This window comes from Mustelus asterias, chromosome 13 (assembly GCF_964213995.1).
Source record: "Mustelus asterias chromosome 13, sMusAst1.hap1.1, whole genome shotgun sequence".
Classification (NCBI taxonomy): Eukaryota; Metazoa; Chordata; class Chondrichthyes; order Carcharhiniformes; family Triakidae; genus Mustelus; species Mustelus asterias.
In genome coordinates, this window is record NC_135813.1 from 2,742,898 (window position 1) to 2,769,817 (window position 26,920).

General features: G+C 50.0%; 1 protein-coding gene across 4 annotated transcripts in view; it reads left to right on the forward strand.

Moving 5' to 3' along the window:
• The window catches only part of snapc4 (small nuclear RNA activating complex, polypeptide 4), a 57,770-nt gene that overhangs the window by 19,301 nt on the left and 11,549 nt on the right, over nucleotides 1–26,920 (forward strand). For 3 of the 4 annotated variants that reach the window (XM_078226193.1, XM_078226191.1, XM_078226192.1), the window contains exons 8-19: nucleotides 1,374–1,446; nucleotides 2,667–2,831; nucleotides 4,133–4,280; nucleotides 8,430–8,536; nucleotides 9,905–9,999; nucleotides 10,558–10,652; nucleotides 13,091–13,176; nucleotides 16,824–17,267; nucleotides 19,132–19,369; nucleotides 21,271–21,341; nucleotides 25,099–25,146; nucleotides 25,717–25,744. In XM_078226193.1, the coding sequence (XP_078082319.1) occupies nucleotides 1,378–1,446; nucleotides 2,667–2,831; nucleotides 4,133–4,280; nucleotides 8,430–8,536; nucleotides 9,905–9,999; nucleotides 10,558–10,652; nucleotides 13,091–13,176; nucleotides 16,824–17,267; nucleotides 19,132–19,369; nucleotides 21,271–21,341; nucleotides 25,099–25,146; nucleotides 25,717–25,744 (1,594 nt within the window). In that variant the 5' untranslated portion in view covers nucleotides 1,374–1,377. The remainder of the gene's footprint in view (nucleotides 1–1,373; nucleotides 1,447–2,666; nucleotides 2,832–4,132; nucleotides 4,281–8,429; nucleotides 8,537–9,904; nucleotides 10,000–10,557; nucleotides 10,653–13,090; nucleotides 13,177–16,823; nucleotides 17,268–19,131; nucleotides 19,370–21,270; nucleotides 21,342–25,098; nucleotides 25,147–25,716; nucleotides 25,745–26,920) is intronic. The other variant, XM_078226194.1, reaches the window with a different exon arrangement.

Consider the following 26,920-nt stretch of genomic DNA (forward strand, 5'->3'; position numbering starts at 1 on the left):
CCCACCCCATTCACCCCTCTGTGGACTGCCCTCCCCGTCCCCCCACCCACCACTCTGCGGACTGCCCAGCAGGCACTGCTTGTGGTGAGCTGCTCTAAGAAGCCAGTAGCTGAGTGTGGACTGCAGTGATATGTAGCTGACGGGAGATTGGTTGAGGTTTCCAAAACCATGAGGAGCCTGGACAGAGCCTGGAAAAACCCTCCTCGCCGGTACAAGGATCAGCAACGAGGTAATTGGCAAAAGCAGCAATGGAGATATGAGGAGAAAACTTTTGACGCGGTGAATGGTTTGTATCTGGATGCCAGAGTGGTGCAGGCAGATTCAACCCAGGCCTTCAAGAGGAAATTGGATCATTGTGAAAGGGGAAAATATCCAGGGTTCTGGGAAGCAGCACAAGGTAAACTGTTCCTTCAGAGAGCCAGTGCAGATAGGATGGGCCGAATGGCCTTCTGTGCTGTGGCCAATCTGTGATGTGCAGACCACTCTGGACAAATGTAAGTGGTGTGGTATTAACACCTGCCCCAGGTGCCTGTGTTAATGGAGTCTGTGTCAGAGGGTGGGAGGGAATGACACTCTGAAATGTGCTTCAAACCTGGGCTGTGTGAGACATTCCCATCTTGTAAATAAATTACCGCCCATTCCAGCCTGGAGCTGGCTGTCACAGTGAACTTGTCCTTTCGCTGAATCATGTATTAGAGCTGTCATTCTATTCTGCCATTTGAAGAACTTTGCCTGCAGTGAGTTCAGCAAACCATCTTTTATTGCTCTTGTTTTATATACAGTTGTATTGAGTTAATGTTTGATTTGATTTATTATTGTCATATGTATTAACATACAGTGAAAAGTATTGTTTCCTGCGCGCTATACAGACAAAGCATACCGTTCATAGAGAAGGAAAGGAGAGAGTGCAGAATGTAGTGTTACAGTCATAGCTAGGGTGTAGAGAAAGATCAACTTAATGCAAGGTAAGTCCATTCAAAAGTCTGACAGCAGCAGGGAAGAAGCTGTTCTTGAGTCGGTTGGTACGTGACCTCGGACTTTTGTATCTTTTTCCTGAAGGAAGAAGGTGGAAGAGAGAATGTCCGGGGTGCATGGGGTCCTGAATTATGCTGGCTGCTTTGCCGAGGTAGCGGGAAGTGTAGACAGAGTCAATGGATGGGAGGCTGGTTTGCGTGATGGGTTGGGCTACATTCACGACCTTTTGTAGTTTCTTGCGGTCTAATGTTGCAGAGAGTACAGTCACTGAACGGTGACATAAATGTTTCACACATTTGAAACACGACAATGAGTACTTGCAGCTGGCTGAGTTTGGGCGTTGCTATTAACTCTAGCTGTGCTTTGTAAAAGAGTGTTACTCCTTAACTTTCTTATAGCCAGATGACCCAGCGGCAGTTGTTGGGAAACAGGTTTGATGACCACGACTGGATAAAGATTGCCAATATTGATGTAAGTATCTTCAGGTTTTATATCTGGTTTTAAGGTGTTTATTTTCTCTTTCCCCTTTTCCTCCCTCTTCTACACCATCCCATTGCCCCCCCGACCTCCACTGAACGTAGAGGCTTTGAATAGAACAGTTTGAGGGGCACGGGCGAGGAACCTACCTCCCAGTCTCAGACCGGACAGCCGGCAGCGACTGACTCTGTCTGGGAGTCTTGTTTTCCTACACTTGTTTTTTGGGATGTGAGTGTTGCTGGTGAGGCAGTGTTCATTCCCAACCCGAATCACCTCTGTGATGAGCCTGCTGCCGCCTTGAAAACTACTGAGTGGCTTGATTGACCATCTCAGAGAGCAATGAAGAGTCCACCATGTTGCTGTGGATCTGGAGTCGTATCAGGTCAGACAGGGTAACGGCAGTGCATCCCAACCCACCCCCTAAACAGGACATTAGTGATTTCTTTGTACAACAATCTGGTAATTTCATGATTCATTAATGAGATGTTTTATTCTACATTTATTAATTAATAGAATTTAAATTTCTCCCAGCAGCTGTGATGGGATTTGAATTTTTGTTGCTAAAGTATTAACCCAGGCCTCTGGATTGCTAGTCCAGTGACATTACCAGGACGCTACCAGTCCCCTAAAGTCAAACCTTCAAGCCTATCTTTGTTTGACGCACAAGTCCTGATCAAGCAAACCCCCCCCCCCCCCGCCCCCCAATCCCAACCCCAATCCCAATACGGTCAATTGCGCTGAAATTTTAACTCCATCCAGACCAGGGATTGGACTTGGCACTGAAAGAGAAAATGCTGGAAAATGTCAGCAGGTCTGGCAGCATCTGTGAGGAGAGAAAAGAGCTGATGTTTAGAGTCCAGGTGACTCTTTGTCCAGGTGGCCCTGCTTCGACAGAGGGTCATCTGGACCCGAAACGTCAGCTCTTTTCTCTCCTTACAGATGCTGTCAGACCTGCTGAGATTTTCCTGCATTTTCCCTTTTGGTTTCAGATTCCAGCATCTGCAGTAATGTGCTTTTATTTTGAACCTGGCACCTCCTGGTCTGAGGCAGTGGGAATGCACTTGCCTGTTAATGTCTTGTGGAGGAGTGTTGAACATGTTGTCAAAGCTGTTCTCCCCTCCAGCTTCTCTAGCCCCACCCCCCGCCCCGCCGCCCCTGGTTTGCAGCCCTGTCTTTCACACGTTAGTGAGGAAATGTTTGTTTTGTGTTGGCAGTTTGATGGGAGTCGCAAAGCTGAAGATATTAAAAACCTGTGGCAGAATTCTGAGCACCCGAGCATCAGCAAAGCACAGTGGAGCAACGCAGAGGTGGAGAGGCTGATTGAGATTGCGGAGCGGAAAGGTTGTGTGGACTGGGAGTGGATTGCCAGTGAGCTGCAGGTACAGAGGTAGCTTTACTCCTGCCCGGACTGCCTTCCATACCCGGGCAAACAGTGGCTTCTCTGTGTGCAAGCCCAGTGCGGAACGTTGTGTCGGCGGGGCAATTCGACAGTGGGAGGCCCCACAACTCATCCCCGCCCCCTTCCCTAGGAAACAATGAGCATCTTAAACGCTGCCGGGTTTTAGAGCGAGGAGTTGGCCGCAGTTGAATCTTGGCTGATTCTGTTGTACACGCTGTAACTTCCCACCAGCTCCAGTAGGTGTGTACCAAAGGAAAACACGTCTGACCCAGGAGTTAACTGTGTGGGTTTGAATTCTGGGTGGTCTGAAATTGTGTCAGCTTTGCGAGAGGGCCCGAGTTTGTGAATGCAAGGGGGAAAGGACTGTCTGTACATTCAGCTGCCCTTTACAGCTCACCCTTTCCAATCAGGCAGAAATTGTTACCAAGGGAAGGGGTAATGACAGATTTACATTTTGATAAGCCTTCTCTCAACTTTTTTAAGTACCTCAAAGTGCCTTAAGGAATTATTTTGTACTGTACTCAGTGTGATGCAGGCAGTAAGATCCAACCCAATAGAAACCGGGATAGATGACCATTTAAAAATATCATTTGCCTTTAAATCTGGTAGCGATAGAGTTTAGAAAGTGGGAGCTCTGTGCTCTGCGGCCAATAGTGGTCTTGGAATCTTTCTATCCAACTGAGGCAGTGGACTTTGGTTTGATACCTTGTCCACCACACCGTCAGCAGCCTGCACTCTGTCCGTAGGTCCTGTCGTAGGTCTTGCGACTGAGGGAAGAGTCACTGAGCCATGGTGGGAGGCTGTGTGAATGAGTGAAGTGACAACCAAGGAAACAAATCATTGAACCCCTACAGTGCAGAACAGGCCATTTGGCCCTTCAAATCTGCACCAACTCTGATCGAGCATCTTACCCAGGCCCTCTCCCCTGCTCTATCCCCATAACCCCACATATTTAGCACGGCCAATCCACCTAACCCGCACATGTTTGGGAGGAAACCAGAGCACCCGGAGGAAACCCAATGCAGACGTGGGGAGAACATGCAGACTCCACACAGGCAGTGACCCAAGCCAGGAATCGAACCCGGGTCCCTGGCGCTGTGAGGCAGCAGTGCTAACCCACTGTGCCACCGTGCTGCCCCTTGAACTTGCAACCCATGGTTTACAAGCCCAGTGCTCGAACCGCTGAACTAGGGAGCCAAATCCAGCAGCTGTTTGTGAAGAAGCAATTTAAGAATCTAAGACTCTTCATTCCTCTCTCTCTTTCCCTCCCTCCCACTGCAGACAAATCGCACTGCTTTCATGTGCCTTCAGAAGTACCAGGAGTTTAATAAAGAACTGAGGAAGAAAGAATGGACTGAGGAAGAGGATCATATGCTGACTGAACTGGTGCAAAAGATGAGAGTTGGAAGCTTCATTCCATACACCAAGAGTGAGTGCTTCTGGCCAGCAGCTTGGGCTGCAGGCTGCTTTCAAACTGCCCAAGCTATCCGCTCAGCTTCACAGCGTGAAGTACGACGCAGAGAGAGACAGCTGCAGTGACAGAGGGCTGATAGAGAGTGACGTTCGGGGTGGAAAGTGTGCTCTGTGTTGATGTGAATCGACAGGGGCAGTGCAGCGAGAGCTCTGCTCTGCGTCTAGTCTCCCTCCTGTTGTGTATGAGCCTGGTTACAGAAATCAAAGTATTTCATACGGCTGCAGTGTGGGCCCCACGCTGAGCCCAGAAATTCACCATCTTCCTCCCCCTCCAGCCCAAAGGCAACTCTCCCCGGACTAAACCCCCATACCCCCCCCCCCCCCCCCCCCTCGAGGTGGTGAAACCCGCCGGCAAGCTCAGAAAGCCAGTATTAAAACATAGAAACTAGGAGGAGGCCATTCGGCCGTTGCAGCCTGCTCCGCTATCCAATATGACCATGGCTGATCCTCAATCTCAAAGCTTTCTCCCCATTCCCCTTGATGCCATTAAAGTCTCGCAAATTATCCATTCCTTTCTTGAATACATTGTGATTTGGCCTCCACAGCTTTCTATCGTAGAGAATTCCACAGGTTCACCACCCGCAGCTCAGTCCTAAATGTTAGAATTTTATATGTTCCAATCAGATCTCCTGGCATCCTTCTCGACGCTAGTGAATACAGGCCCAGTCGAACCAATCTCTCCTCATAGGACAGTGTCGCCAACCCTGGTATCAGCCTCGTGAACCTCCCCTGCACTCCCGCTATGGCGTCCTTTCTTGGGCAGGGAGACCAAAATTGACTGCTGATTAATCACTTCATGCAGAAACTGAAGAGTAAATGATAAACCCAATCTTTGTAGCAATAAATTATCTTGCTTTAATTTCCTAGCCCTGAATAATGATTTGGGCTGCCTCACATCCTTTAAAAAGTACCTGGATGAGCACTTGGCTTGTTCAAGGCTAAGGGCCAAGTGCTGGCAGATAGAATTAGGTGGGAGTTCAGGTGTTTCTCGGGTGTCGGTGCAGACTTAATGGGCCGAAGGGCCTCTTCTGCGCTGTATGATTCTAATAATGGGCTGCAGGTTTTGAACCAAAGCAAGCTGTCAGGTTATATAAATAATCATTTGGGCAGATGTTATTTGGAAGTAATGACACGTTAGCTAAAGGATGATGGGTATAATCAGGCCATTGGATGTGACTCGGAACGGGTCTCATGGAGGTCAATGGAAAGTGCGGCCTAGTAAGATATCCAACCATGGAAGGCATCACAGGTTGGTTCCACCTCTGGCACTGCATGGTGATGTGGAGCAGGAATTCTTGCTGCTTTTTGCACCCAGTACCCTGAATGTTATCTCCTTATCAGTCAGTCAGAATATAGCTGGGTTTTTCTGTTCCTTTTTGGATCTGTTGCCAAGGAAACCCCATACCCGCTGTCCATGGATGACCATCCGCTACATTAAGCGATGTACCATTTGATGGTTAGCCTCTATCACTGCGCTGTGAATTGTCTGTGGGCCACTTGCTCATGTCTCACCTGTGAGGCCCATCTGAGTTCAGATTAAAAAGGTGCCAGGTTCTGAGTCATCTGCCCTCAACAAGGGCGGGGGGTGGGGGGTGGGGGGAGCAGTTATAGGGCCTTTAACTGCAGCTTTACGGGGCCTTGGTGAGACCACATCTGGAGTATTTTTTAAAAATTCATTCATGGGACATGGGTGTCGCTGGCCAGGCCAGCATTTATTGCCCATCCCTGGTTGCCCTCGAGAAGGTGGTGGTGAGCTGCCGCCTTGATTCGCTGCAGTCCACGTGCTGTGGGTTGACCCACAATGCCGTTAGGGAGGGAATTCCAGGATTTTGACCCAGTGACTGCGAAGGAACAGCTGATATATTTCCAAGTCAGGATGGGACTGGCTTGGAGGGGGCCCAAATGCAGTTTTGGTCTCCTTATTTAAGAAATGATATACTTGCCATAAAGGGAGTGCAGTGAAGGTTTACCAGACTGATTCCTGGGATGGCACGATTGTCATAAGAGGAGAGATTGGGTTGACTGAGCCTGTGTTCACTGGCGTTTAGAAGAATGAACGGGGCCCTCACTGAATGGTATAAAATTCTGACAGAGCGGGATAGACTGGAAGCAGGGAAGTTGTTTCCTCTGGGTGAGGGGGGGGGGTCTAGAACGAGGGGTCACGGTCTCAGGATATGGGGGCGGTCATTTAGGACTGAGATGAGAAGAAACTTCTTCACTCAGATGGGGTGAACCTGTGGAATTCTCTACCACAGAAAGCCGTAGAGGGCAAGTCACTACATTTCAGAAGGAAATAGATTTCTAAACCAAGATGTCAAGGGGTTTGGGGAAAGCGTGGGAGTATGGTGCTGAGATAGAGGCTCGGCCATGATCAGAATGACCACCTCCTATTTTCAATGTAAAATTAACTAGGGTTTCTGCTCCCAAGTCAATTTGGATCTCCCCTTGATAGCTCAGTAGCTAACTACCCGGCCTCCTAGATGATGATGGCTCTGAAAGACTCGCACGGTTCCCAGTTCCGTTCCTTGCTGAGCTGGTTTATCTCCACTGGCGCAGCCATTAGCAGAAGCTGCAGATGACCTGGGTTCTGCAGAGGGAAATCAGCCACAGTGCCCAGCCCGAATCACTGAACCCCGGATAGACTGAATCAGAATCCAGCCCGAATCACTGAACCCCGGATAGACTGAATCAGAATCCAGCCCGAATCACTGAACCCCGGATAGACTGAATCAGAATCCAGCCCGAATCACTGAACCCCGGATAGACTGAATCAGAATCCAGCCCGAATCACTGAACCCCGGATAGACTGAATCAGAATCCAGCCCGAATCACTGAACCCCGGATAGACTGAATCAGAATCCAGCCCGAATCACTGAACCCCGGATAGACTGAATCAGAATCCAGCCCGAATCACTGAACCCCGGATAGACTGAATCAGAATCCAGCCCGAATCACTGAACCCCGGATAGACTGAATCAGAATCCAGCCCGAATCACTGAACCCCGGATAGACTGAATCAGAATCCAGCCCGAATCACTGAACCCCGGATAGACTGAATCAGAATCCAGCCCGAATCACTGAACCCCGGATAGACTGAATCAGAATCCAGCCCGAATCACTGAACCCCGGATAGACTGAATCAGAATCCAGCCCGAATCACTGAACCCCGGATAGACTGAATCAGAATCCAGCCCGAATCACTGAACCCCGGATAGACTGAATCAGAATCCAGCCCGAATCACTGAACCCCGGATAGACTGAATCAGAATCCAGCCCGAATCACTGAACCCCGGATAGACTGAATCAGAATCCAGCCCGAATCACTGAACCCCGGATAGACTGAATCAGAATCCAGCCCGAATCACTGAACCCCGGATAGACTGAATCAGAATCCAGCCCGAATCACTGAACCCCGGATAGACTGAATCAGAATCCAGCCCGAATCACTGAACCCCGGATAGACTGAATCAGAATCCAGCCCGAATCACTGAACCCCGGATAGACTGAATCAGAATCCAGCCCGAATCACTGAACCCCGGATAGACTGAATCAGAATACTCCATTTCTCATGGTCTGAGACTGCCAAGACTCACCTGGAGAAAGGCCACTGCAGGCACGTTTTATGAATTAGTTCTCAGGATGTGGACACCCCTGGCAAGGCTAGTGTTTATTGCCCATCCTTAACTGCCCCTTAAGGAGATGATGGTGAGCTACCTTCTCAGACCACTGCATTCTGTATGATGAGGGGACTCCGAAGGTGCTGTTAGGGAGGGAGCTCCAGCAAGGTGGCTGTGAGCTCTAAGACTGACCCTGTGAGCTCCAGCACACATCAGCCTCTTCAGGAGAGTAAACCGTGCACCCACAATGTGCACCCACAATGTGCACCCACAATGTGCACCCACAATGTGCACCCACAATGTGCACCCACAATGTGCACCCACAATGTGCACCCACAATGTGCACCACGGAGGAAATAATCCTTAATCACTCAGTTTTTTGATGGGAACTTCCTCCTCCTCCCCCCATACAGATTACAGGCTCTTGGTGTGAATGATGTGTGTGGATTCAATGCTGAACTATAATTTAATGTTGTTCTTCATTGCAGTTGCATATTTTATGGAGGGGCGCAATAGCAGCCAGCTTTTGTACCGTTGGTCAAAGACCCTGGATCCCACAGTGAAGAGAGGACCTTGGACACCAGCAGAAGATAGGGTAAATTATTTCACTGGCCATTCCCCACTGAGCCTCGTACCAAGTAGAGAGGCCATGGATCAACATGCATTACCTCCTTGCTATTGAAAAAACATTTTTTTAAACTTCATTTGTGGGACATGGGCGCCGCTGGCTAGGCCAGCATTTATTGCCCATCCCTAGTTGCCCCTTGAGAAGGTGGTGGGGGAGCCGCCATCTTGAATCGCTGCAGTCCATGTTCTGTGGGTTGACCCACAATGCCGTTAGGGAGGGAATTCCAGGATTTTGACGCAGCGACTGTGAAGGAACGGTGATATATTTCCACGTCAGGATGGTGAGTGGCTTGGAGGGGAACTTGCAGGTGGTGGTGTTCCCATTTATCTGCTGCCCTTGTCCTTCTAGATGGAAGTGGTCATGGGTTTGGAAGGCGCTGTCTAAGGATCTTTGGTGAATTGCTGCGGTGCATCTTGTAGATAGTCCACACTGCTGCTACTGAGCGTCGGTGGTGGAGGGAGTGGAGGTTTGTAGATGTGGTGCCAATCAAGCGGGGCTGCTTTGTCCTGGATGGTGTCGAGCTTCATGTGTTGTTGGAGCTGCACCCATCCAGGCAAGTGGGGAGTATTCCATCACACTCCTGACTTGTGCCTTGTAGATGGTGGACAGGCTTTGGGGAGTCAGGAGGTGAGTTACTCTCCACAGGATTCCCAGTCTCTGACCTGCTCTTGTAGCCACTGTGTTTATGTGATGAGTCCAGTTGAGTTTCTGGTCAATGGTAACCCCCAGGATGTTGACAATGGGGGATTTAGTGATGGTTACACCATTGAATGTTAAGGAGCAGTGGTTAGAGTGTCTCTTATTGGTGTCTCTCCCGAAGAATAATAGATTAGGACTGAGGGCCCTAATGACTGGGCCTCTCCTGTGGGTTAAACTGTAACTGAACCCAGCCCTGTCCTAACTGAACCTTACACCAAGGATGGCAGTGGATAGAATTAGCCTTCACCTGCCGCAATCTGTTTCCTCGGCCCAGCAAAGCCCCTGGGTGTAATGAACGGAATCCGGTCAGTTCCTCCGGACTGTGCGCAGTGAGGCAGGTCCTTTTTTAAAATGTCTCCATGTATCCAGCATAGACTGGATGGGCCAGATGGCCTCCTGAGCTGTACATGTTTGTAACAATAAATCCTCAGTTTGCGTTTGGAGCTCCAGGATATAAAATCAGGGAGTTGAGTTTTGGACCCATCACAGGAAGATTCGGAGTGGTGACAGTGGCTTTGCTTCTCTTGCACCTGGTGGGTAATGCGATGGGGGAAGATTTGATGGTTAATGCTGCCCTTGTGCTGGTGTTGTGGGGGTTCATGATGGAGATCTTTATGGTGATGATTTGTTTTCCAGCTGCTCCTGAAAGCTGTGGCAAAGTACGGGGGGCGGGACTGGTTCAAGATCCAGGAGGAGGTCCCTGGGAGGCTGGACTCTCAGTGCCGAGGCAGGTGTGTGCTTCCATCTTTCTAGAGCAGCGGCTCACTGTCAGGGGAGAGTGTATTGGCCCATATCACAGGTTCTGATCAGTGTCCTGTGTGTCTCGGTATGGCACCCGACAGTCATTCCTTTCCCCACCCAACACCAGCACTCTGGCAGAGATTGCCAGGTGGCGATAGGGAGCGTTGCAAAGCATTGACCCATCAACCACCCCAAAAATACCCGGACAAACTGAGGCCAATGGTGTTCCCCCATGCTCAGGATCCGTGATATGGGCTCAGGATCCATGATATGGGCTCAGGATCCGTGATATGGGCTCAGGTTGGTGCGCGGGCCTGGGCAGGACCTTCGCTCTAAGCTGAGGCTTGGCTCCGGCCTCAGCTGTGTCCCTTTTGCCCATTGAGCCACTGGTGCTGGGTGTCATTGAGTCGAGAAAGCTGCCACTGGTGGTAGAGAGGCTGATGTGGGAGAGTCCTGGCCGGGCGAGGGGAAGGGCTTAGGTGGCTGGGGACAGCGTCTGGTGGGTTGAGGTTGTGGGTTAGGCAGTGACTGTGTGCAATCTTTCACAGGTTCCGGAACGCACTGAACAATGAAGTCAGGAAAGGGAAATGGTCGTCAGAGGAAGAGAAAGATTTCAGAGCATTGGTTGAAAAGCATGGAGTTGGTAAGAGAAGTGTTGCCACATACAATCATACATGTCACACGTGCTGTCATACACAATCATACATGTCACACGTGCTGTCATATACAATCATACATGTCACATGTGCTGTCATATACAATCATACATGTCACACGTGCTGTTGTATACAATCATACATGTCACACGTGCTGTCATACAATCATACATGTCACATGTGCTGTCATATACAATCATACATGTCACACGTGCTGTTGTATACAATCATGTCACATGTGCTGTCATATACAATCATACACGTCACACTTGCTGTCATATACAATCATACATGTCTCACACGTGCTGTCATATACAATCATACATGTCTCACACGTGCTGTCATATACAATCATACATGTCTCACACGTGCTGTCATATACAATCATACATGTTGCACACGTGCTGGCATACAATCATACATGTCACACACGTGCTGTTGTATACAATCATACATGTCCAAAGATGTGCGGGTTAGGTTGATTGGCCATGCTAAAATTGCCCCTTAGTGTCCCGGGATGTGTAGGTTAGAGGGATTAGCGGGTAAAATATGTAGGGGTATGGGGGTAGGGCCTGGGTGGGATTGTGGTCGGTGCAGACTCGATGGGCCGAAAGGCCTCTTCCTGCACTGTAGGGTTTCTATGATTCTATGATTTCTATGTCACACGCGTGCTGTCGTATGACGTGCACAATCAGGAAAGGCTGTTTCTCATCACTCCATAAGCCCCATTTTCTGACTCTGACTCACTGAGGGACATGGTACACTCGCCTCTGCCTTTCCTTTCATTGTGCACTCCACAGAACCACAGAATCCCTACAGGGCAGAAGGAGGCCATTTGTCCCACTGAGGCAGCACCGACTCTCCCAAAGAGTATCTTACCCAGGCCCGCCCTATCCCCCAGAACCTCCACCCCCACACATTTACCGTGGCCAATCTGCCTAACCTGAACATCTTTCGGACTGTGGGAGGAAACCGGAGCACCCGGAGGAAACCCACGCAGACATGGGGAGAATGTGCAGACTCCGCACAGACAGTGACCCGAGGCCTCAACTAACCTTTAAATTTTTAGATTTGCCTTTATCAAATTTCTGGATACCCTTAATTTACCCATCATTCAATAGCATCTTACAGCCTACAGATGCTCGCCTGAAAAGCAATAAAAAGCACAAACAATTTCTAACTAACTGCTAAATGAAGCTAACATACATGAAATAAATTCTCACAAGTTGTCTGAGTGGCTCACACTAAACAGAAGCACGGCTGCTGTCTTTTGTTTTGGGGATGGCAGGACTGATGTACGAGGAGAGATTGACTAGGTTGGGATTGTTTTTGCTGGAGTTCAGATGAATGAGGGGGGATCTCATAGAGATTTATAAAATTCTAACAGGACTAGACAGGGTAGATGCAGGGAGGATGTTCCCGATGGTGGGGGAATCCAGAACCAGGGGTCACAGTCTGAGGATTCGGGGTAGACCATTTAGGACGGAGATGAGACATTTTTTCACCCAAAGAGTGGGGAGCCTGTGGAATTCATTACCACAGGAAGTAGTTGATGCCAAAACATTGAATGTATTCAAGAGGCGGCTGGATATAGCACTTGGGGCGAATGGGATCAAAGGTTATGGGGAGAAAGCAGGATTAGGCTATTGAGTTGGACAATCAGCCATGATCGTGATGAATGGCGGAGCAGGCTCGAAGGGCCGAATGGCCTCCTCCTGCTCCTATCCTCTGTTTTTCTCTCCCCCTCTCCAGGGCCTGAAGCTCGGCTAACCTTTCCTTTGCTGATACAAAAGCTTCGTATTGCTTCCCCGCTTCCTCTGCAGCCATGTGAGCTCGGAACAGACTGCATTCTGAACAGATTGGTTTCAGCCGCTGAACATGGTCAGGGTACAGAGAACAACCTTCCTGGTGGGTGGGAGGGTTCATTAATGCACCTCACAAGGTGACAGGAGGGTGCTAGACGCTGAGTGTGTGGGATGCGTTGGGGCAAAAGTTGAAGACAAAGGTTTTCTGAAAGTGGGAGGGATGGGGTGAGAAGTCGGGAAGTGGTACAGAGGATAGTTGCCAAGAGACCTGGGAGAATGACACCTGACTGGAACAGGAGACAGGATGGCCAGAGGAATCACAGAGCGTTTTGAAGACTGACAACTGGGCCGTGGCTGTGGTGGCTGATTTCAGTGCGATGGAGATGAGAGACAGTTTGCTGCATTGGGAAGCAGGAAACTGACTGCTACTGCTCCACATGACAAGCACCATCTCCTGTTCCCCAGCTCAGGAACTGAAGACATGTCCTGAGCCTGCGACTGCCCTATTGCCCAAGTCTCCCGAGGTGGCATGAGGAGTCAGGACATGTCACACATGCCTCTGTTCCAGATGGTGTATTATTTCGTACTGTCTTTTGAATGTGTCTTTGCGTTTTCTACAGGTAAATGGTCCAAGATCGCGGCAGAGTTGGTGGGCAGAACAGAAATGCAGTGCATCTCCAAATGGAGGGCAATATCAGGTTTGAGGGTAAGAGTCTGTGAATAGTGTGATCTCGCTCCTGTTACTACACTAAAAGTCAGCTGTCAATGAAATCCTTTACATCACCATGGACCGCACCGGAATGCCCCTCTTGTGATGAAATTGCTACAGACTTGCTAAGTTTGGGTTTTCCTGCTCCATTAATGGTTGTTTCTGACCAGTGGTAGTAACTATCCCGAGTGACGATCAGTGGTTCCCAATCGTTGTCCTTTGCAGACACTCTTCAGACTTTTACCACACCTAATGGGTAAATACTGGTTGTATTGAGCCATACGGCTTGGTCTCTGGTTCGATCTCGGCCTATGATGTGTTGGCTGATGTCAGCTGTGGTGAGGATGGTTAAACTCTACGCTTGGGCTGGGGGAACAGTCAGGGTTTCTGTGTTGGAGTGCTCTGTCTGCTTTTATCTCAGGAACACTCAGACCTAGCTGATGTCACCTATCCCTGTACTGACTTCCAATAAAAGCTGTTAGCCAGCTGACAGCGATGGGCAATATTTTAAACGTGCATTTGTCTGCGATTTGGTGAAAATCATAGAATCAGACAGTGCAGAAGAGGCCCTTCAGCCCATCGAGTCTGCACCAACCCATTAGAAACACCTGAACTCCCACCTAATCCCATCTGCCAGCACTTGGCCCATAGCCCTGAATGTTATGCTGTGCCAAGTGCTCATCCAGGTACTTTTTAAAGGATGTGAGGCATCCCACCTCCACCACCCTCCCAGGCAGCGCATTCCAGACCCTCACCACCCTCTGGGGAAAAGGTTTTTCCTCACATCCCCCCTAAACCTCCTGCCCCTCACCTTGAGCCTATGTCCCCTCGTCACTGACCCTTCAACTAAGGGGAACAGCTGCTCCTTATCCACTCTGTCCGTGCCCCTCATAACCTTGAACATCTCGATCAGGTCGCCCCTCAGTCTTCTCTGCTCCAGAGAAAACAACCCAAGCCTATCCAACCTCTCTTCATAACTTCAATGCCCCATCCCAGGCAGCATCCTGGTGAATCTCCTCTCCATCCCCTCCAGTCCAATCACATCCTTCCTATAATGTGGTGACCAGAACTGCACACAGTGCTCCAGCTGTGGCCTTACCAAAGTTCTATACAAATCCAACATGACCTCTCTGCTTTTGTAATCTATGCCTCGATTGATAAAGGCAAGTGTCCCATATGCACGGTAGCACAGTGGTTAGCACTGCTGCTTCACAGCTCCAGGGACCTGGGTTCGATTCCCGGCTTGGGTCACTGTCTGTGTGGAGTTTGCACATTCTCCTCAAAGAACAAAGAACAATACAGCACAGGAACAGGCCCTTCGGCCCTCCAAGCCCGCGCCGCTCCCCGGTCCAGGAATGAATCCTGAATCCAGGATCCCCGCCCAATTTTCCAGCCTATCTACATACCAATATCCTATCCACCGAGCTGTCCCTCACAGCTACGATGCTTTGTTCATTACAACCTATTAACTCACCCCCACCCCCCCATTCCAGACCATGTGATCTCCAGGGAGAGGCGAAAACCCAGAGTGAAAAACCCCAGGGCCAATATGGGGAAAAAAAAATCTGGGAAATTCCTCTCCGACCCCCTGAGGCGATCGAAACGAGTCCAGGAGATCACAAAGACCCTGATCGGAAAATGCTTCCCAACCCTAGTCATTTCCACTTCCACGAACACCATATGAATTCCCTGCCCCCGAGACAGGTTCCCAACTATCCGCAGTCTCGCTCTGTACTGGCACCAGCAAGATGATCGTGTCTGCGTGGGTTTCCTCCGGGTGCTCCGGTTTCCTCCCACAGTCCAAAGATGTGCGGGTTCGGTTGATTGACCATTCTAAATTGCCCCTTAGTGTCCTGAGATGCGTAGGTTAGAGGGATTAGTGGGTAAATGTATGGGCTTGTAGGGATAGGGCCTGGGGTGGGATTGTGGTTGGTGCAGACTCGATGGGCCGAATGGCCTCTTTCTGTGCTGTAGGGTTTCTATGATTCTATGCCTTTTTCACCACCCTACTAACATGCCCTTCCACTTTCAGAGATCTATGGACAAACAAAGGTCCCTTTGTTCCACAGAACTTCCTCGTGTCCTACCATTCATTGTATACTTCCTTGTCAAATTACTCCTTCCAAAGTGCATCACCTCACACTTTTCAGGGTTAAATTCCATCTGCCACTTATCTGCCCATCTGATCATTCTGTCCATATCTTCCTGTAGCCCAAGACACTCCGCCTCACTGTTACCCACCCGGCCAATCTGTGTGTCATCCGCAAACTTACTGATCCCCCCCCCCCCCCACATAGTCATCAATGTCACTTATATAAATGATGAATAATAGGGGGCCCAACACAGATCCCTGTGGTACGCCACTGGACACTGGCTTCCAGTCACTAACGCAGCCTTCTGTCATCACCCTCTGTCTCCTACAACTGAGCCAATTTTGAATCCACTTTATCAAATTACCCTGTATCCCATGTGAATTTACCTTCTTTACAAGTCTCCCATGTGGGACCTTGTCAAAGGCTGAAATCTATATAAACTGCATCGACTGCACTACCCTCGTCCACACACCTGGTCATCTCCTCCCTTGAGCTGAAACAGACTGAAACCATGAACAGCTCAGTCGATTGGATTCTCTCCCCAGAGGATACAGCAGAGGCTACGCTTCAAAAGTACTTCATTGGCTGAAAAGTGCTTTTTATTATTTATTAGTCACAAGTAAAGCTTACATTGACATTGCAATGAGTTACTGTGAAATTCCCCTAGTCGCCACACTCCAGCACCTGTTTGGGTCAATGCACCCTAACCAGCATGTCTTTCAGAATGTGGGAGGAAACCGGAGCACCCGGAGGAAACCCACGCAGACACGGGGAGAACGTGCAGACTACCGTGGGCGGCACGGTAGCACAGTGGTTAGCACTGCTGCTTCACAGCTCCAGGGACCTGGGTTCGAATCCCGGCTCGGGTCGCTGTCTGTGTGGAGTTTGCACATTCTCCCTGTGTCTGCGTGGGTTTCCTCCGGGTGCTCCGGTTTCCTCCCACAGTCCAAAGATGTGCGGGCTAGGTTGATTGGCCATTCTAAATTTCCCCTTAGTGTCCCGGGATGCATAGGTTAGTGGGTAAATATGTAGGGATATGTGAATAGGGCCTGGGTGGGATTGTGGTTGGTGCAGACTCGATGGGCTGAATGGCCTCTTTCTGCACTGTAGGATTCTATGACTTCGCTTAGACAATGACCCAAGCTGGGAATCGAACCCAGGTCCCTGGCACTGAGGCAGCGTTACTATCCACTGTGCTACCGTGCCATCCCTACAACCATGCGTATTTAATCTGCAAATCCCCTCAATTTACGCATCTTTGGACACGTTAGGGGCAATTTAGCATGGCCAATCCACCTATGCTGCCCATCTTTGGACTGTGGGAGGAAACCGGAGCACCCGGAGGAAACCCACGCAGACACTGGGAGAATGTCCACACAGACAGTGACCCAAGTCGGGAATCGAACCCGGGTCCCTGGCGCTTTGAGGCAGCAGCGCTGACCACTGTGCCGCTCCCTGAGAATATCCTGACTTGTGAATGAAACGAGAAATTCAAATTCCTTTCTTTGCAAATGTCTTTTTTTTTTTAAACAAGTGTTCATTTATTTTTAGGCGAAGAAACGGGCCGAGATTAAGCTCCGGAAGAAAAGTAAAAAAAAGCAACGCTTTAGAAGAAAGCAATGGGAAAGTAGCTCCGAGTCCTCGGAATTCTCCTCTGAGGAACTCCTGCTTGTGGAGTCGGAGGAGGAAGAGGGGGAGGAGGAAGAGGAAGAGGAGGACCTAGAGAGAGCCCGGGAAGTGGAACGGAAGAAGAGGCGGGTACGACGCTGGAATCCTGCCGAGTCCATCGTGTTGGATGTGAACCGGTGGGTCCCGGTCGCTGACAACGAGCTGGCCGAGAATTCGGAAAACTGGCAGGGCCGTGAGGCGGTGACTGTGAAGATCGAAAGTCAGAACCGCCTCGGGAGACCCAAATCCAGCAGGATCTGGGGGAACCGGTCCCGCGTGGGCAGCGTTGTTCCAAAAACCAGTGAACCGGACAAGAAGCCGACAGAGGTGAGAGTCCTGACTGGAAGGAGTTACACCACTTTCCAAATTCTGTTCTTTAAATCCAAAACTGTCTTTAAGAGTTTACGTGTGGTATTTGTGAGTAAGATGAGAATGCATCCTTTATCACTTATTTGAAGCGTTGCTGGTTTCATGGAGGGTTTTTTTTAAATGCGAGTGTTTTGGGAGGGTTGAAATTAGAGTTCTGGCATTCTGAAGTAGCCTCATCTTTATCCCCTCCTTCCCCCAGTAGATTTCTTCACTCTGTCGACTCACCTGAGAGCTTTTCTCATGTTGGGCATTCAGCGTGCGGAATAGAGGGGGGGGGGGGGTACGATAGCCTAGTGATTAGTATCACTGCAGTAGTGACCCAGGACGTGTGGAGAGTCCCTAACTCATGGCTGCAGCCTATGCTTTAGAATTCACTTGTTAAAGTCGATGTGCTTTTGATATAAATTTGAGAGACTTCCTTCAACCCCTTCGGAAGGAAGGCAGTCGGATCGGGACTGGAGTCTAACCCGGAACAGGTGAGGTTGGCAGGTTTCCTTCTCTGAAGGATATTTGGGTTGTCGTGTTTTACCGAGAGAAGCTTTTTATTTCCATCTCTCACCGCCAGCAATGCTATTTGGAATCATTTGCTCTGGATTATTAGTGAGTGAAATAGTACCATCTGTGGCCGTGGCTCAGTATAACAGTGTGACCCTCCTTCAGCGCAGGCAGTAACCAGGCTGAAGAACTTTATTGTATTATAGAACATAGAAAACCTACAGCACAAACAGGCCCTTCCGGCCCACAAGTTGCGCCGGTCATGTCCCTACCTACCTAGGCCTATATATAGGCTTACCTATAACCCTCAATCCTATTAAGTCCCATGTACTCATCCAGAAGTCTCTTAAAAAACCCTATCGAGTTCACCTCCACCACCACTGACGGCAGCCGATTCCACTCGCCCACCACCCTCTGAGTGAAAAACGTACCCCTGACATTTCCTCTGTACCTACCCCCCAGCACCTTAAACCTGTGTCCTCTCGTAGCAGCCATTTCCACCCTGGGAAAAAGCCTCTGAGAATCCACCCGATCTATACCTCTCAACATCATGTACACCTCTATATCAGGTCACCTCTCATCCTTCGTCTCTCCAAGGAGAAAAGACCGAGCTCCCTCATTATTATGTGGCGTGCGCTGCCTGAAAGAATGGTGGAAACAGATTGGTGGGGTGGCGCAGTGGTTAGTGCTGCTGCCTCTCAGCGCCAGGGACCCAGGTTCCATTCACGGCTTGGGTCACTATCTGTGTGGAGTTTGCACATTCTCCCCGTGTCTGTGTGGGTTTCCTCCAAGTGCTCCGGTTTCCTCCCACACCAAAGATGTGCGGGTTAGGTGAATTGGCCACGCTAAATTGCCCCTTAGTGTCAGGGGGTCTAGATAGGGTAAATGCATGAGGTTACAGGGATAGGGCGTGGGTGGGATTGTGGTCGGTGCAGACTCGATGGGCCGAATGGCCTCCTTCTGCACTGTAAGATTTTATGATTCTATGATTCAGATTTAATCATTTCAAAACTGCATTGGATAGAAAAGAATTTACAGCGTTTTGGGGTAAGATTAGAAAAGTAGAACTAATCTGATCACTCCCTCAAAGAGCTGGCATGGGCAGGATGGGCCGAATGGCTTTCTTCTGTAACATTCTATGATACCGTGTTGTGAAACGAGGTGAGGGTGTGTTACAGAGAAAGCTAAACCCACGCTTGCCCACGGTCTGGGGAGTGGGGTGGCCGGGGCCAGGTGGGTAACCCACTTGTACACCTGTGGAGAAAGGCAGGAGGAACCAGAATTTTAAAAAGACCCTTAGTTATTTCCTTTTGTTTTGTTTGCACAGAGGGAACTGGCTGTGCCCGAAGGAGTGTCCGATCCAGCCGTGCCCGATGGAGTGTCCGATCCAGCTGTGCCCGATATCAGTCCGTGTCCAGCGGCGGCTGAAGTCCCACGGAGGCCTCTGCGAGGCCGAAAGGATCCCAGGAAGACGGTGCGGCAGATACAGGCTGTCAGCCTGGAGAAGAAGCTCATTACAGAGATGTGCAGATGGACTAAAGCAAAGATATTCAGTCAAAGGGGAGGTGAGACATAGCTCGGCAGCTTGAGATGGTTTTTGGCACAAGAATCTCCAGCTGCGTTCCTCTCTAACATCCTGAAGTTAACATCCTTTAGCTGTATAAGGTGCTGGTGAAGCCACACCTGGAGTACTGTGTACAGTTTTGGTCTCCTCACTTGAGAAAGGATATACTGGCACTGGAGGGGGTGCAGAGGAGATTCACTCGGTTGATTCCGGAGTTGAGAGGGTTGGCTTATGAGGAGAGACTGAGTAGACTGGGGCTATACTCACTGGAATTCAGAAGAATGAGGGGAGATCTTATAGAAACATATAACATTATGAAGGGAATAGATAAGATAGAAGCAGGGAAGTTGTTTCCACTGGCGGGTGAGACTAGAACTAGGGAGCATGACCTCAAAATAAGGGAGAGCAGATTTAGGACTGAGTTGAGGAGGAACTTCTTCACACAAAGGGTTGTGAATCTGTGGAATTCCCTGCCCAGTGAAGCAGTTGAGGCTACCTCATTGAATGTTTTTAAGGCAAGGATAGATAGATTTTTGAACAGTAAAGGAATTAAGGGTTATGGTGAGCGGGCGGGTAAGTGGAGCTGAGTCCACGAAAAGATCAACCCTGACCTTAATGAATGGCGGAGCAGGTTCAAGGGGCCGAATGGCCTACTCCTGCTCCTTGTTCTTATGAAGCAAACATCCACTGACACAGCGTTTTCCTGTATCCTTCTCATGTGACATCCTCCGCATGAAGCTACACAGTGCTTGTATGCTACATCCACCCTTTCCTCCTACACTGTGTCTGTTCTAGTGCTCTCCAGCTGTCTTCCCATCCCACACTCCAGGGAAAGTTCAGATCATCCAAGCCCCTGCTACCCAGGTACAAACTCGAGAGTTCATTGCCTCGGAGCTGTCTGACCTACATTTGCCCCCTGGCGGGGAACACTCCGAGTTACACCACTGTGATCTTCTGAGAATGGAAAGTGCTGGAAATACACGGCAGCTTTGTCAGAATGTGAAGTGTTTTGAGGTAGGGTTAGTATTCATGGCATTTTTTTAAATGAAGAAGAGAGACTGCATTTATAAAGTAGTTTTCACAGCCTTGTTAACCTGACGCACTTCACAACGTAGGAATGTGATGAGGTAATTTATGTACAGCAAGATTTCACAGAAGGCAGCAAGATAATGACCAGCAAAGCTCTTTTAGTGATTTTCTTATATTCGTTCGTGGGACGTGGGTGTCGCTGGCTGGGCCAGCATTTATTACCCATCTCTAGTTGCCCCTGGAGGGCAGTTGAGAGACAACCACATTGCTGTGGATCTGGAGTCACGTGTAGGCCAGACCGGGTAAGGACGGCAGATTTCCTTCCCTAAAGGACATTAGTGAACCAGATGGGTTTTTTCCGACAATCGACAATGGTTTCATGGTCATCAGTAGATTCTTAATTCCAGATTTTTTTTTTAATTGAATTCAAATTCCACCATCTGCCGTGGCGGGATTCGAACCCGGGTCCCCAGAACATTAGCTGAGTTTCTGGATTGATAGTCTAGCGATAATATCACTAGGCCATCGCCTCCCCATAAGTGAGGGATAAATATCGGCCTGGGACTCCTGGGAGTAACGATGGCCCCTTTTACATCCAATTGTGAGCGCAATGGAGCAGGAAAACCCAAAAGATGGCTCCCACAATGGTGCAGCAAACCTTCAGCTGCAGGACCTCATTGCCTTGGCAACAGGGAAATAAATTTAACAAGGGAAGGAAGGCATTTCTTGCAGCGCGGGTGCAGTGTCGCGTGATTTTTGGGGCAAAACCGTCCCGAGAGATTGATACCTAACTGGACCGTGCACCTGCTGGAAGTGATGCGGTACCTGAGATTTAACATCATTCCTCAAGCTGTTTCTTTCTCCCCCATCCAGTTGACCTTGTCCGTGAGAGGCTGGAAATGGCCGGTTTAAGCAGCACACCTGTTTTTGTACTCCTGATACAGGTACGGATTTTCTGTGCGGTTGAATTTTTTTTAAAGGAAATAGCGCGTGCATTGGTCCGAGCCATGGTCAGGTTTGAAATTAGCTGTGAAAGACTGGGTGGAAGCATCTGTCCTCTCGCCAACATCAGAATTTGGGCAGTTCTGGTCTGGATAGGCAGCCCGTGCTTAATGTTGTGCCAGTAATTTCGGAATGGGTATTCATAGTCCGGGAAAAGCAAAACTCTCTCTGGTTCAGCAGTGAGTGCTCTTAAAATTCAGACTGAGGATACTCTGTATCTAACCCTGTGCTGTACCTGTCCTGGGAGTGTTTGATGGGGGACAGTGTAGAGGGAGCTTTACTCTGTATCTAACCCCGTGCTGTACCTGTCCTGGGAGTGTTTGATGGGGACAGTGTAGAGGGAGCTTTACTCTGTATCTAACCCCGTGCTGTACCTGTCCTGGGAGTGTTTGATGGGACAGTGTAGAGGGAGCTTTACTCTGTATCTAACCCCGTGCTGTACCTGTCCTGGGAGTGTTTGATGGGGACAGTGTAGAGGGAGCTTTACTCTGTATCTAACACCCGTGCTGTACCTGTCCTGGGAGTGTTTGATGGGGACAGTGTAGAGGGAGCTTTACTCTGTATCTAACCCCGTGCTGTACCTGTCCTGGGAGTGTTTGATGGGGATAGTGTAGAGGGAGCTTTACTCTGTATCTAACCCTGTGCTGTACCTGTCCTGGGAGTGTTTGATGGGGACAGTGTAGAGGGAGCTTTACTCTGTATCTAACCCCGTGCTGTACCTGTCCTGGGAGTGTTTGATGGGGACAGTGTAGAGGGAGCTTTGCTCTGTGTCTAACCCTGTGCTGTACCTGTCCTGGGAGTGTTTGATGGGGACAGTGTAGAGGGAGCTTTGCTCTGTGTCTAACCCCGTGCTGTACCTGTCCTGGGAGTGTTTGATGGGGGACAGTGTAGAGGGAGCTTTACTCTGTATCTAACCCCGTGCTGTACCTGTCCTGGGAGTGTTTGATGGGGACAGTGTAGAGGGAGCTTTACTCTGTATCTAACACCCGTGCTGTACCTGTCCTGGGAGTGTTTGATGGGGACAGTGTAGAGGGAGCTTTACTCTGTATCTAACCCCGTGCTGTACCTGTCCTGGGAGTGTTTGATGGGGATAGTGTAGAGGGAGCTTTACTCTGTATCTAACCCTGTGCTGTACCTGTCCTGGGAGTGTTTGATGGGGACAGTGTAGAGGGAGCTTTACTCTGTATCTAACCCCGTGCTGTACCTGTCCTGGGAGTGTTTGATGGGGACAGTGTAGAGGGAGCTTTGCTCTGTGTCTAACCCCGTGCTGTACCTGTCCTGGGAGTGTTTGATGGGGACAGTGTAGAGGGAGCTTTGCTCTGTGTCTAACCCCGTGCTGTACCTGTCCTGGGAGTGTTTGATGGGGGACAGTGTAGAGGGAGCTTTACTCTGTATCTAACCCCGTGCTGTACCTGTCCTGGGAGTGTTTGATGGGGACAGTGTAGAGGGAGCTTTGCTCTGTATCTAACCCCGTGCTGTACCTGTCCTGGGAGTGTTTGATGGGGGACAGTGTAGAGGGAGCTTTACTCTGTATCTAACCCCGTGCTGTACCTGTCCTGGGAGTGTTTGATGGGGACAGTGTAGAGGGAGCTTTGCCCTGTGTCTAACCCCGTGTTGTACCTGTCCTGGGAGTGTTTGATGGGGACAGTGTAGAGGGAGCTTTACTCTGTATCTAACCCCGTGCTGTACCTGTCCTGGGAGTGTTTGATGGGGGACAGTGTAGAGGGAGCTTTACTCTGTATCTAACCCCGTGCTGTACCTGTCCTGGGAGTGTTTGATGGGGACAGTGTAGAGGGAGCTTTGCTCTGTATCTAACCCCGTGCTGTACCTGTCCTGGGAGTGTTTGATGGGGGACAGTGTAGAGGGAGCTTTACTCTGTATCTAACCCCGTGCTGTACCTGTCCTGGGAGTGTTTGATGGGGACAGTGTAGAGGGAGCTTTGCCCTGTGTCTAACCCCGTGTTGTACCTGTCCTGGGAGTGTTTGATGGGGACAGTGTAGAGGGAGCTTTACTCTGTATCTAACCCCGTGCTGTACCTGTCCTGGGAGTGTTTGATGGGGACAGTGTAGAGGGAGCTTTGCTCTGTGTCTAACCCCGTGCTGTACCTGTCCTGGGAGTGTTTGATGGGGACAGTGTAGAGGGAGCTTTGCTCTGTGTCTAACCCCGTGCTGTACCTGTCCTGGGAGTGTTTGATGGGGACAGTGTAGAGGGAGCTTTGCTCTGTATCTAACCCTGTGCTGTACCTGTCCTGGGAGTGTTTGATGGGGGACAGTGTAGAGGGAGCTTTGCTCTGTATCTAACCCCGTGCTGTACCTGTCCTGGGAGTGTTTGATGGGGACAGTGTAGAGGGAGCTTTGCTCTGTGTCTAACCCCGTGCTGTACCTGTCCTGGGAGTGTTTGATGGGGGGACAGTGTAGAGGGAGCTTTACTCTGTATCTAACCCCGTGCTGTACCTGTCCTGGGAGTGTTTGATGGGGACAGTGTAGAGGGAGCTTTGCTCTGTGTCTAACCCCGTGCTGTACCTGTCCTGGGAGTGTTTGATGGGGGGACAGTGTAGAGGGAGCTTTACTCTGTATCTAACCCCGTGCTGTACCTGTCCTGGGAGTGTTTGATGGGGACAGTGTAGAGGGAGCTTTGCTCTGTGTCTAACCCCGTGCTGTACCTGTCCTGGGAGTGTTTGATGGGGGACAGTGTAGAGGGAGCTTTGCTCTGTATCTAACCCCGTGCTGTACCTGTCCTGGGAGTGTTTGATGGGGGACAGTGTAGAGGGAGCTTTGCTCTGTATCTAACCCCGTGCTGTACCTGTCCTGGGAGTGTTTGATGGGGACAGTGTAGAGGGAGCTTTACTCTGTATCTAACCCCGTGCTGTACCTGTCCTGGGAGTGTTTGATGGGGACAGTGTAGAGGGAGCTTTGCTCTGTATCTAACCCCGTGCTGTACCTGTCCTGGGAGTGTTTGATGGGGACAGTGTAGAGGGAGCTTTGCCCTGTGTCTAACCCCGTGCTGTACCTGTCCTGGGAGTGTTTGATGGGGACAGTGTAGAGGGAGCTTTACTCTGTATCTAACCCCGTGCTGTACCTGTCCTGGGAGTGTTTGATGGGGACAGTGTAGAGGGAGCTTTGCTCTGTGTCTAACCCCGTGCTGTACCTGTCCTGGGAGTGTTTGATGGGGACAGTGTAGAGGGAGCTTTACTCTGTATCTAACCCCGTGCTGTACCTGTCCTGGGAGTGTTTGATGGGGACAGTGTAGAGGGAGCTTTACTCTGTATCTAACCCCGTGCTGTACCTGTCCTGGGAGTGTTTGATGGGGACAGTGTAGAGGGAGCTTTACTCTGTATCTAACCCCGTGCTGTATTTGTCGAGTTTGTAACCCCCAACTCTCGAGCTCGTTCTTGTTACCCGAGAAAGGTTTTTTCCTGATCTTATTGGTCGAGGTTGACTCGGCTCAGATGACTTTCCAATTGCTTTCCACCAATCAACACACATTTTGCGATTTACCCAAGTTCACAATGGTCGCCAGTGTTTGTACATGATGATTCTTGTTGGAAATGAATGCTTGTGGACATTCTACAATCAGGCCTAACTGTGCTGCCTACCATGGTCTAATTGCCTTGTGTGCTGTATGGGTCTGAGTGGCCAGCCTGAGTTAACCCCTTCAGGAAAGATCCAAGTGCTCACTCTGTTGTTGTACTGATTTCAGGTGCTTCGGATTGACAAAGGCGGCTGCATGCAGATCATAAAAGAAAAGGTAACTTGATTACAGCAAACTGGCCAAGAGGCCACTGGAAGAAACCTTGTGGAAACTAGATACTGGGCAAAGGGGCTTTATTACTTGGCCATATATGGGGGGTGAGGGCGAAGGTTTGGTGCTCGGGGGCAGATGTGAGGTGGATGAAGGCTTCTGGAGCGAATGTAGGCCCCGATCAAGATTGCAGCTGTTTGATAGGGTACAGCTACTGCCCCGGTGATTCAGGAGTTTAACTGAGCCACTTAAACCAGGGCAGTCCCAATCCAGGCTAGTGATAGTGTCCACGTTAGCTTCTGTGCCCCTGGGTTTGCTGGAAATTGCACCCAATTGTTATCCAGTGATTCCTGCTGGAAAACACAGGCCTCGCTGAGGCTGGGTCCCTGTCATAGTCGAATAGCCGATCAACATGGGACCTGCAAATTTGTTGTTAATTTTCCTCATTTTGGTTTTATTTTAATGGTAAATTGTTTGGATACTGATGTGGTTCTATTGTACTGGGTTACAGGCTGTGCTCGGGAAGTGTCAATTTATCTTCACTATGTTCTCTCTCTCTCTTTCTCTCTCTCACAGATGAACAAGGATGCACAAAGTTTGGCAGGTACGATATCTTTGAAAATAGATCTCCGAACTCGTGTTTTCTCTTCACTTAATTTGTGAATTTCTCAGCGCTGGCACAGCTGACAGCCCCATCCAGCAAGATGCCTGCTGCACAAGTGTTCCAGGGATCTAGGCAAACGTGCCCACCTTTGCCTGCTCAGACCAGCTTGCCGAGGAAGAGACCGAAACCTCTGGGTCGCTCTTTAGTCCGGCAAGTTGCTTGTGGCAAGTCAGTGCCCAGCGCCCCCGGGCAGCCAACACCCGCCATCGAACGCCCCAGGGGCAACACCACAGAGCAACAAAATCCAGCCTGCCGTGTCCTCCCACACGATCGCTCTGCCCGTTAAAGCTAGCGCCCCCCGCCAACTGCAACCAATCGCCCCGATGCCAGTGGCTCCGAGTGTGCTGCAGCCCAGTGGTGTGATGGTTCCTCTGATGCTGTCCAACTCCACTGTGCCCATCATGGCCATGCTCACTCCCAAAGGTTTAATCTACGTCCCTCCAGGCTCCATCACTTTTCATTCCTCCATGCTGCATCCCCACCCCCCCCCCACCCCCCAACTAAACCTGGGTACCCAGCTCCATGATGTGGAGATGCCGGCGTTGGACTGGGCTAAACGCAATAAGAGTTTTAACAACACCAGGTTAAAGGCCAACAGGTTTATTTGGTAGCAAATACCCCTCCGAAAGCTAATGGCATTTGCTACCAAATAAACCTGTTGGACTTTAACCTGGTGTTGTTAAAACCCTTACTGTGTTCACCCAGCTCCAACCAGGGAGGTTGCTGGGCTCCAGTGATGCTGCCCGTGGTCATTGGGCTGTGAGTTTGTGGATGCTGGCAGCCAGCCCTCCCCCACCAACCTCAGGGCTTGTCCTCTAAGCGACCGGCTTTGTGTTTCCCGATTGCTGGTAAAACCCATCCTGCTGGGCGTTCACTGTCTTCTGTTGGAACACGGGACAGTGGGTGGTGACCCTTCCCTTGGGAAACGTGTTAGTCATGATGTGGAGATGCCGGCGTTGGACTGGGGTAAACACAGTAAGAAGTTTAACAACACCAGGTTAAAGTCCAACAGGTTTATTTGGTAGCAAATGCCACACAAGCTTTCAGAGCTCCAAGCCCCTTCTTCAGGCGAGTCACCTGAAGAAGGGGCTTGGAGCTCCGAAAGCTTGTGTGGCT